This window comes from Sinohyriopsis cumingii, chromosome 16 (genome assembly GCF_028554795.1).
Source record: "Sinohyriopsis cumingii isolate HCF-2022 chromosome 16, ASM2855479v2, whole genome shotgun sequence".
In the NCBI taxonomy this organism is placed as follows: domain Eukaryota; kingdom Metazoa; phylum Mollusca; class Bivalvia; order Unionida; family Unionidae; genus Sinohyriopsis; species Sinohyriopsis cumingii.
The window spans coordinates 53540462-53553184 of NC_142976.1; the positions used below are offsets into that span (position 1 = coordinate 53540462).

The following is a 12723-nucleotide window of genomic DNA, read 5'->3' on the forward strand; positions in this document are numbered from 1 at the left end:
TAGCCAGGCAGATCAGGGTCTATCTTGTTTTTCTCTCTTTCTCATAACAAACTGCATAGACCTAAAACTGCTGACACTTTAAGTAAGACAGATCTAGGTTTGTGCAGTTTGCAAATGGGCTCAACTTTGTAAATACAAATAGTACCTAGTACTTAATATAAAAAAAACCCAGCAGAAAATAAGTAAGGAGTGAGTATTGGCAATATGAATATTCATACGCTGGTGAGTTTTTAAAACTATTTTAAACTGAAAAAGATCCAACTTATTAGGTACACTCTTTAATGTGTAAATATTGTATCATTTCATCTTCAAACTGATAGTAAATATACAAATGTCATACAGACAATGTAAATGTTGCATCATTTCATCTTTAAACATAGTAAATATACAAGTGTCATACAGACAATAAAAACAGACCACAAGAATCAAACATAATATTTTCCAATGAAATCAATTTTTTAAATGAGATTTGATCAATTTACATGGTTTCTTTACTAATGATTTTATGCTTACCAGTTCAACAAACATGTTATATCATTATATACAAATACTAAAAGCATGTATTATTACTTCAAAACTGCACTTGTAAAATGCCAAAAGATATCAACAACTCTCAGTAAGTTTACCCCTTCAAAACATCACATACAATTTTTACTACACATGGACATTTTCTAAGTACCGTATATACTCACTTATAAGTTGAGTCCAAAAACAAACTGGACAGATCTACACATAATTTCCAATTTCTTAGAAATAATTCAGTAAAACAAGCAAGACAGACCCTGATCTGTCAGTGCATTATGCCATGGTAGATCAGGGTCGATGTTGTTTGCAGTTGGACTTAAATTTATGAGTATATACAGTAAAAAACTATATTTACACACATTTTGTTTATGTTATATTACAATTTGTTTACATTATGTGATCATATATTTTGGTATCATAGCAAAATCATTTTATAACTTGATAAAGTATCAAACCTGTACTGGATTTGGAAGTACATGCATACCTGTACTGGATTCTGAAGTACATGCATACCTGTACTGGACTTGGAAGTACATGCATACCTGTACTGGATTTGGAAGTACATGCATACCTGTGATTTGGAAGTACATGCATACCTGTACTGGATTTGGAAGTACATGCATACCTGTACTGGATTTGGAAGTACATGCATACCTGTGATTTGGTAGTACATGCATACCTGTACTGGATTCTGAAGTACATGCATACCTGTACTGGATTTGGAAGTACAATGTACATGCATACCTGTAATGGATTTGGAAGTATATGGAAAGATATTATGTTGTACAACTACTTGCTTGAAGATGAGACAGTTAGTGTGGTCATATAAACATACATCAATCATATTTACTGGACGGAATGCCTAGAAAGAATTTTAACAACAGCAGTGAATAAAATATATCTACCAACAATATAGTTAGGAAAATAACATTTTAGATAAAAAACAGAGATATAAAATGGTAAAGAAGTTTGTAATTGTAAATCAATTTCCATCAGCAGTACACAATATCACAGTTCAAAAATAAGGCACTAAAATATGTACTCAATCCATCAACTAACAAATACATCATACATAAACACATATTCTGCTAGCAACTGCTTGGGTTTTCATGTATTTAAATTAATTTTCAAACCCCCATATTGTTCACATTCAAACAGGTCCATGACTTTGTTTCATATGCATTAATTACATTAGATATATCAATGCAGTATATAACTAAAATTATTATATTATAATGTTACAGGTATCCTTAAATATTTTTCAAAAGCTGTAAGTATACTTTATAAAGATTGAAAAAGTTCCAGGAACATTGCATCTGATCTGTAAAAGTTTCTTATGTTGAATATGACAAATTTTAGGAACTTTTTCACAAAATTATGTAAACATTTTAACTGATGATGAGGCAACTGGTTCCAAATCTGAAAAATCTATGGTTTGTTAATTGCTGATAGAGGCAAGTCAAGAAACTATTCTATTTCTTCTTCCCCTTGCCTGATCCCTTTGAACTAGCTTTAGAAGCCTGAGACTCTGGTCTCTTTTTATCAACTTCTTTTCCTCCCTTGGCTGAGGTGGTTGGGGCACTACTACTTTGTCCCTGCGATGGTCCTTGCTCACGTGTCTTGGATGAAGACTGAGATGCACTCTCAGGTTCATGTTTTACATCCTCTCCATCATTGTCCTGCCTTAACTGTTGTTCCATCTCAGCAATTCTCTTCTCAGCTGCTCTGAGTTTTTGCTGAGTCAGTGCCAGCTCAGCATCTAGTTGGGCAGCCAGCTCCTCATTACTTTGAGCCCTCTGTTCTGTGGCTCTAAAGAAAGGAAATAAATCTGAGGTTAATAGTAGATGATTTGAGAAAGTTAATGATTCTATTTAATCTCATAAATTTAGTTTCACATGTCAGCAGAGCTCGTTATACAGGCGCATGCATCAGTAAAAACACGATTCCTGTCCTTAATCTTCTTATACCGACTCAATGTGAATATAAAACTTTGAAATAAAATCACTTACGAAAATCCCACAAAATCTTATAAATACCTCTTCCATGTTTTGTTTAGAGACACTTCCTCCGACTGTGTTACAGGTGAATTCTTGCTGATAATGTAAATCACATGTAGGCTTAAGAAGCTTTAAACGGGGCTCAGATAACATAGCAGCTAAACCTCAGATACTATAGCAGTTAAACACTGGATACCAAAACAGTTAAACATTGGATACCATAGCAGTCAAACATTGGATACTATAGCAGCTAAACATCAGATACCACAGCAGTTAATCGTTGGTTACCATAGCAGAAAAAATTGAATACTACTGGAGTTAAACATTGGATACTATAGCAGGTAAACATTGGATACTGTAGCAGGTAAACATTGGATACTGTAGCAGTTAAACAACAGATACCATAGCAGTTAAATAATCTCTGTAGTTTCAGAACTGATCTCAGTGTCAGCAGGTGGAAAAACAGTACCAGTACTTACTTATCCAGTGTTTTAAGACAACCAGTACCACAATTACTACCATATATATATATATATATATATTCACATGTAAGTCAGGTCTAAGTACCCTGATCTAACATCAAATAATCACTGGCAGACCAGGGTCACTGTCATTTGTTCTATGCATTAGTCCAAAGAAACTGTAGAGTCCAAGATCTTTTGGTGCATTATGTAATGTCAGATATGGGTGTATGCAGTTTACAACTGTGTCTAACATGAGTATATATAGTATGTATCATAATAATTATAGTATCATACAATATTTATCATAATAATTATAGTATCATGCAATATTTATCATAATAATTATAGTATCATGCAATATTTATCATAATAATTATAGTATCATGCAATATTTATCATAATAATTATAGTATCATGCAATATTTATCATAATAATTATAGTATCATACAATATTTATTATAATAATTATAGTATCATACAATATTTGTCATAATAATTATAGTATCATACAATATTTATCATAATAATTATAGTATCATACAATATTTATCATAATAATTATAGTATCATACAATATTTATCATAATAATTATAGTATCATACAATATATATCATAATAATTATAGTATCATGCAATATATATCATAATAATTATAGTATCATGCAATATTTATCATAATAATTATAGTATCATACAATATTTATCATAATAATTATAGTATCATACAATATTTATCATAATAATTATAGTATCATACAATATATATCATAATAATTATAGTATCATACAATATATATCATAATAATTATAGTATCATACAATATTTATCATAATAATTATAGTATCATACAATATTTCACAAATACAGTCTATTCAGTATATTAGCAGGATAAAACTGTAAGGAGTGTATATATACTTCATTATATCTGCCAAAATATACTGTAGTCAACATAGCTTCCTAATCAAGTTTCTAAAATGTTATGATATGTATCAAAGTACCACATCATAAGCAGTCAGAACTTAATTCTCACAATATGAATTATGAATTCCAATTTTAAGAACCTACAGCAACTGATCCTGTAGAGCCTTGACTGCAGCAAGGGCCTCAAATGCTTTCTCTGTATCAGGGGTGTCAGTGGTGGGACTGACTTTATGAAGGGCTACCCCAGGTGGGCCTGGAACTGGGGGTATGACACTCTCAAATGGCTGACTAGGACGCTGCTCCAGTTTATGATGATGTGTGTTCTCATCCCCGCCGATCACCTCAAGCTCCTCCATCAGGTCATCAGTTTCCTCCTGAAGCAAAAAGGTTTTAACAATTGAACTCATCAACTGACAGAAAGTTGTATATTGTTAAAGTAAAGTGTCAGACCAAGATGTTTATCACAATGACTGACCCAGTCTTATTTGGATTAAATACAAACCCTGCATTCCTCATCACTGAGTCGCTACAGCTGAATTTTTCTCTCACCCAAGTGTGGTAGAAATCAGTCAACTAACTCTTATATAACAGGCCTTCTATCAGCCTGCCAACCAGTCTAATCACCCAATGAGGTGTCTGAGTTTACCTACTTGCCACCTGTTTGAGTTAGTCAGCAGTTGGACAGTTGATCAATGGGTAACCTATCAAGTTTTATACATTAAGCTGCTAGACAGTGGATAACCTATCAAGTTTGCCCTATGTAACATAAACATCAAGCTGCTAGACAGTGGATAATCTATCAAGTTTGCCCTATGTAACATGTACATCAAGCTGCTAGACAATGGATAACCTATCAAGTTTGCCCTATGTAACATATACATCAAGCTGCAAGACAATAGATAACCTATCTAGTTTGCCCTATGTAACATATACATCAAGCTGCAAGACAATAGATAACCTATCAAGTTTGCCCTATGTAACATATACATTAAGCTGCTAGACAGTGGATAACCTATCAAGTTTGCCCTATGTAACATATACATCAAGCTGCTAGACAGTGGATAACCTATCAAGTTTGCCCTATGTAACATATACATCAAGCTGCTAGACAGTGGATAACCTATCAAGTTTGCCCTATGTAACATATACATCAAGCTGCTAGACAGTGGATAACCTATCAAGTTTGTCCTATGTAACATATACATCAAGCTGCTAGACAGTGGATAACCTATCAAGTTTGTCCTATGTAACATATACATCAAGCTGCTAGACAGTGGATAACCTATCAAGTTTGCCCTATGTAATGGCAACATACATCCAGTGGTGCAACTACCGTGGTAGCAGGTACAGGCATTCTCTGGGGTAAGTCTGACAATCTTGGGGGCCCAGCCCAACCAGGAAAAATAGAAAAAAATGAGTGCAATAAGTTTCAACTTAATATGATGTTTTATATTTGACTATACTGTGACTATATGGTACTAGACTAGTACCATATTACTAGTAGTAGTTCAGACTTGAGTGGACATAGTGTATGTCATAGGGAGTTTTTGTAGGAGGGTACTGTAAGATAAATGATGTGGTAGCCTTCCATTACCGCAGTCATGCACTCAGGACCTATTTTTAGTATGACCAAGAACTTTCAGATTCTCATTTGCGGATTGCATTTGTTGACTTTATTGATGTTATTTTCTGTGTTAAAAAATGTTTTAATTCATAGAGCCTTTCTAGTGTTTTACAAATCAATCGGACCTGTCCATTGTGTTTATACTGGCAAACAAGGTAAAATGACATTATATGCATTTGTTTGTGTATGATTCAATGTGGTTGTGACGTATAAAGTGATGTATTTGAATTAGAATAAGACTAAAGCCATATGAAGGGTCTTTGAGGCAACCAGAACCTCCAACTGATTCCAACATTATTAAACATGAAATGCTGAGCATGATGCTAGACAAATAATGCAACCTGTACTTAATATTTTATTATTAAACAATTATTGTTTATACAGACAGGGCCATTTTAAGACCTTAAAATGTTCTAGGCACTCTTTCTTTTAGACTGGGCCACCAAGCAAAGAATTCTGTATGCATATGTATCACACTTTGAGCAATACAGACTGTGCATCATATGCATAGTGTTGGGGTATAGTTAGTATGGGTACAATCACTGTAAATTTCCTAGACACGTCGAAATGGGAGAAGGTTTCCAAATCAAAATTCTAAATATGTTGGGGTATAGTTAGTATGGGTACAATCACTGTAAATTTCCTAGACACGTCGAAATGGGAGAAGGTTTCCAAATCAAAATTCTAAATATGTTGGGGTATAGTTAGTATGGGTACAATCACTGTAAATTTCCTAGACACGTCGAAATGGGAGAAGGTTTCCAAATCAAAATTCTAAATATGTTGGAGTATAGTTAGTATGGGTATAATCACTGTAAATTTCCTAGACACGTCGAAATGGGAGAAGGTTTCCAAATCAAAATTCTAAATATGTTGAGGTACAGTTAGTATTGGTACAGTTACTGTAAACTTCCTAGACACATTGAAATGGGAGAAGGTTTCCAAATCAAAATTCTAAATAAGGATCCTTTTTATCGTTTAGCATAGCGAACCAATTTTGAAAATAAAACATATTTTTGGGCAAATCTGTTTTCTTACAAGAAGGGGACACATGTTTGAGATTGTATATGCAGTGGTTCCTATTTTCGAGGCCAACACTTCTAAACCAAAAAACTTGCAATTGTTAACTGGATCTCTTGAAACGGACACAATGGACAGTACACTCAAATTCCCATGCTTTTTAATGCATATTATTCACCCCCAACCCACCCCAACAGTGATCTGGGAATCATTATGCAAAACCCATCCCATATATGATATGTTGTGCTGCATTTGCAGCAAATACAAAGCTTTGTAGTTAGAAAATATCTGAAGCATCATTGCAATTAAATTATTGTACATTTGAACTCTGACCCCCTCCCTGTTGCTGGAGTAAGTGATGATATCAGACGGTCACCTAAGGGGCAATCCAAGTATAAAGTTTTGTGAATTTTGACCCAGCAGTAAATGCAGAGTTGCAGTAATGGACAGACCAATGGATGGATGGATGGATGGATGGATGGATGAACAGACACAATGGAAGGATTTATTGATGGACACTACAACAGAAGGATTGATGGATGAATGGAGAGACAAAATGGAAGGATTGATGGACAGAAACAATGGAAGGACTGATGGATCGATGGACGGACATACATAACCAAAGGATTGAGGGATGGAAGGACAAACAGAAGGATTGATGGATGGAAGGATGGACAGATATAATGGATGGAATAATGGATGGATGGATGGAAGGATGGACAGATATAATGGATGGAATGATGGATGGATGGATGGAAGGATGGACAGATATAATGGATGGAATGATGGATGGATGGATGGAAGGATGGACAGATATAATGGATGGAATGATGGATGGATGAATGGAAGGATGGACAGATATAATGGATGGAATGATGGATGGATGGATGGATGGATGGATGGACATATACAATGGATGGAATGATGGATGGATGGATGGATGGACAGATACAATGGATGGAATGATGGATGGATGGATGGATGGATGGACAGATACAATGGATGGAATGATGGATTGATGGATGGATGGATGGACAGATACAATGGATGGAATGATGGATGGAAGGATGGACATATATAATGGATGGAATGATGGATGGATGGATGGAAGGATGGACAGATATAATGGATGGAATGATGGATGGATGGATGGAAGGATGGACAGATATAATGGATGGAATGATGGATGGATGGATGGATGGAAAGATGGACAGATATAATGGATGCAATGATGGATGGATGGATGGAAGGATGGATGGACAGATACAATGGATGGAATGATGGATTGATGGATGGATGGATGGACAGATACAATGGATGGAATGATGGATGGATGGATGGACAGACATAACCAAAGGATTGAGGGATGGAAGGACAAACAGAAAGATTGATGGATGGAAGGATGGACAGATATAATGGATGGAATGATGGATGGATGGATGGAAGGATGGACAGATATAATGGATGGAATGATGGATGGATGGATGGAAGGATGGACAGATATAATGGATGGAATGATGGATGGATGGATGGAAGGATGGACAGATATAATGGATGGAATGATGGATGGATGGATGGATGGATGGACAGATACAATGGATGGAATGATGGATTGATGGATGGATGGATGGACAGATACAATGGATGGAATGATGGATGGATGGATGGACAGATACAATGGATGGAATGATGGATTGATGGATGGATGGATGGATGGACAGATACAATGGATGGAATGATGGATGGATGGACGGACATACATAACCAAAGGATTGAGGGATGGAAGGAGAAACAGAAGGATTGATGGATGGAAGGATGGACAGATACAATGGATGGAATGATGGATGGATGGATGGAAGGATGGACAGATATAATGGATGGAATGATGGATGGATGGATGGAAGGATAGATGGATGGATGGAAGGATGGACAGATATAATGGATGGAATGATGGATGGATGGATGGAAAGATGGACAGATATAATGGATGGAATGATGGATGGATGGATGGAAGGATGGACAGATATAATGGATGGAATGATGGATGGATGGATGGACAGATACAATGGATGGAATGATGGATGGATGGATGGATGGACAGATACAATGGATGGAATGATGGATTGATGGATGGATGGATGGACAGATACAATGGATGGAATGATGGATGGATGGATGGATGGACAGATACAATGGATGGAATGATGGATGGATGGATGGACAGACATAACCAAAGGATTGAGGGATGGAAGGACAAACAGAAGGATTGATGGATGGAAGGATGGACAGATACAATGGATGGATGGATGGATGGATGGATGGATGGACAGACACAATGGAAGGACTGATGGATGCAGGGTTCCCATGTTACCAGGAAATTGGGAAAAAGTTGGAAGAAATGAAATTTTTTTTCCTGACCATGAAAGTTGTTGAATTTTTCAAACATTGACAAAAGTTGGAAAAAACATGAGAATTTTCCTTCACAACTTGACGCCCGAAACAATTATGTAATTAAGTTGTAACCGAACCGATCGTGAGTTAAATTTATCGAGTTCTAACCAGAATATTAGGAGGTTGAGTATGGATCAATTGGGTGCTTGCCATAAATATATTTGTTGAGACAAATTCAATGCTCATTGAATTAGATTTGTATGGAAGACCTTTTGTTTCACAGACAGCTCGATATCCGTATCATTTTTAATATGCAAGGAATGAAATCCAGTCAGAGGTCAACATGGTGGCTTTAAAGCATAGCCACCTTGCGGATGGGCTAGCTAACTTAAATGTTGTTAAATCGAGTTATACCTGCATGAAATCGATATGAAAATTATTTATTTTCTCAGGAATTGCGAGTATTGAAATCATTATGTCTTTAACCTGCTGAAAGACGATAAAACTAATGCATTGATGAAATTTGAGCTGGTACTAGCGATTTTGATTGCTAGTTACACGAGCGCACAGAATCTCACAACCGTCATTTTTAAATATTGTAGAACAAATATTAAATGAAAGTCGTATACTGGTTGTAATAAAATACAAAAACGAAAGAGCACAAAATTCCCTATATTTATTCTGAGATGAACTTCATGAGTTTTGTTGTTTCACGTGACTATCACATTGACATGTGCTCTCTCATGCAGGGAGCATACAAAGCAGGGAACCTGACTACTCTGCTCAATGAATTAGACTGGCCAAGTTTCTTGTAGTTGTTCTCAAAATAAATATATTGAGAATTATATGTTCTTTCTGGTTTTTACAAAAGGTATTGGGCTTTCATTTAATATAGTTGAAATTTCATACAATGACAGTAAAAAGGAGTTTGTTGTTGATATCACATGACTACTGAACTTCCGATGTTGTTGTGTGAGAATTGTGGAGTCATGTGACTATTAAGGCAAACGGCAAGTACCGGGTCAGGTTTCATCTATGCCGAGTTCTGTCTAGTCTGTCAGCGGATTAAAGACATAACGATTACAATACTTGCCATTTTTGAGAAAATAAATAATTTTCCTATCAATTTCATGCAGGTGTAAGTCGATATAACATAGTTTAAATTTGTTAGGTCTGCTGATAACATAGTTTAAATTTGTTAGGTCTGCTGATAAGTTATCTTACGGTGGCGGCAGATTCTGAATGTTTGCTATGTAATTGCTCTGAACCCACACTCCATCCTAAATGTCTAAATGTGAAAAATGGGGTTGGAATATTCTGAGGAAACCCAGATAAGAAAAATTTGGAATCTCTGAGCTGAACTTTGGTATGAAACTATTACAAACTGAAATGTAGCCTGAAGCATTGGTTTCGGATCTTAAATAGAATGCGGGAGAAATGGGAAATTGTCGTCCCTCTTACATTAAGAAATGATAAGAGCCCATGTATCAATACAGGTTTTGGGACTGGTTTATTGAACTACAAGAAGACAAGTTGATTTTACAGAAAATTCAGTCCTTGTTTAAATAACAATATATCATTTTGAAGGTCTTTTGTCAAAATTTAAATCAACCCTTTTGTAAATGTCTTTAAATGATGGAATTTTTAACCAGATCATCTTAAGAAGTTTAGGTTGTTTGAAAAATCTTGTTCGAGATTTTATTAGCACACATAAATTCAGGGTTAAATGTTTTTCATTACAAGATAGGATTCTAATTCTAAAAAATTAATTTTATCCTGGAAAAAACTTGGAAAACCTGGAAAAGACCTGGAAATTTATATTTAGAAAAGCGTGGGAACCATGTGGATGGATGGGTGGATGGATCAATGGCTGGATGGACTGATGGACAGACACAACAGAAGGACTGATGGATGGATGGACAGACCAACAGAAGGACTGATGGATGGATGGACGGAAAGACACAATGGAAGGACTGATGGATGGATGGACAGACATCACTGAAGAACTGATTGACAGATGGACAGACCAACAGAAGGGATGAATGGATGGACAGACACGAATGGAAGGACTGATGGATGGATGTATGGATGGACAGACATGACAGAAGGACTGACGGATAGATGGACAGACACAATAAAAGGACTGATGGATGGATGGATGGATGAATAGATGGACGCAATGGAAGGATTGCTGGATGGATGGACAGACCAACAGAAGGATTGACTGATGGATGAACAGACCAACAGAAGGATTGATTGATGGATTGATGAATAGACAGACAGAAAGGAAGGATTGATGGATGGATGGACAGAGGACATCACAAATATCTTCAATTCTTTTTTCAAAATTGTACACACAAAAATACAGTATTTTGGTGGCTGACAAGATAGTGGCCTCTGAGAAAGCAAAAAAAATACAATATTTTGGTGTCTAGTAAGGTTGTGGTCTATGAGTATGGATAAAAATACAATATTTTGGTGTCTAGTAAGGTTGTGGTCTATGAGTATGGATAAAAATACAATATTTTGGTGTCTAGTAAGGTTGTGGTCTATGAGTATGGATAAAAATACAATATTTTGGTGTCTAGTAAGGTTGTGGTCTATGAGTATGGATAAAAATGCAATATTTTGGTGTCTAATAAGGTTGTGGTCTATGAGTATGGATAAAAATACAATATTTTGGTGTCTAGTAAGGTTATAGTCTCTGAGTATGGATAAAAATACAATATTTTGGTGTCTGTCAGGGTGGTCATCTCTGACCAGGTGTAGCCTCTCAAGAGGAGGACCACTGCATCAGTATACATGTCCTTTGAAAAGTGTGTCTCTTTTGTGGTACTGTCTGCTATGAAGAGATACTCTATTAAAAGGGTTTAAAACTTATTTGGAACATGCAAATGGTACAAGATATAAAATGGCACCTTCCCACTTCTTTTATTTTGGCCAAAATAAGTAACCTGGAGGTAACAACTTTCAATGTTGTCTACCATTCTATACTAACTGTTTCTTCTTTATGCTTTTCATCCTCATTTTGAGTTGACTCCCCATCTGCTTTTTCTTGTCCAACTCGTGTTTCCTGAACCTCAACAGCTGGCTTCTCCTCCTGAAATAGGGAAATATTTATAAAAAAGGATTAAAACATGAACTGTAAATGAAGAATGACGTCTTGGCTGCATTAAAAAATATACCAAACTGTGATTGCCCAAAGCATGCAGGTTTCAAGACAGCCTGTATTGCTTGATAGATTCTAACATGGCTTGCCTTTTCAATATCAGTGCTGTTTTTAACTTGTTCATTTTCATTAAGATATCTATCTTGCCTAAAAATGTACAATTTATAAGGAAAATTATATTTCTTATTTCTTTCAAGTGTCACCCTCTCAAATAAATCTGGATAATGTACAATGCTGGAAATTCAACTCTTTCAGTGCCTCATGAATATAAGGGTAAACACTAGGTTTGCTTAAAATCCATCAAGAATCAGTAAAGTTGTACTGCAGAAGCCAAAGTTAAGAGGATGAGAAACACAAGTCACAATTCTTGTAAATTATTTCATGCAATATTAGAAATGAAACTAATTAAAGTTTTTATTCAATATTAAGCTACATTTTAAATTTTGATAAAATCCAAAAATCCTTTGGAGAAACTCAGAGGATGGGAACTCATGAACTATAACCCCAGTAAAATATGATGTGGAATGACAGAATGCATACTCCTACAATATCTCATCAGTGTACAGTACATGAAATGGCTCCAATTGATTTAAATCTGACATGTGCTGA

General features: G+C 35.6%; 1 protein-coding gene across 10 annotated transcripts in view; it reads right to left on the reverse strand.

Annotated features, from left to right (window-relative positions):
• Positions 1-262: 262 nt before the first annotated feature.
• The window catches only part of LOC149780429 (axonemal dynein light chain domain-containing protein 1-like), a 99148-nt gene continuing 86687 nt past the window's right edge, over positions 263-12723 (reverse strand). For 9 of the 10 annotated variants that reach the window (XM_089937361.1, XM_089937364.1, XM_089937357.1 and 6 more), the window contains 3 exons: positions 11944-12045; positions 4055-4284; positions 263-2334 (listed from right to left, as the gene is read on the reverse strand). In XM_089937361.1, the coding sequence (XP_089793487.1) occupies positions 1998-2334; positions 4055-4284; positions 11944-12045 (669 nt within the window). In that variant the 3' untranslated portion in view covers positions 263-1997. The remainder of the gene's footprint in view (positions 2335-4054; positions 4285-11943; positions 12046-12723) is intronic. The other variant, XR_016415088.1, reaches the window with a different exon arrangement.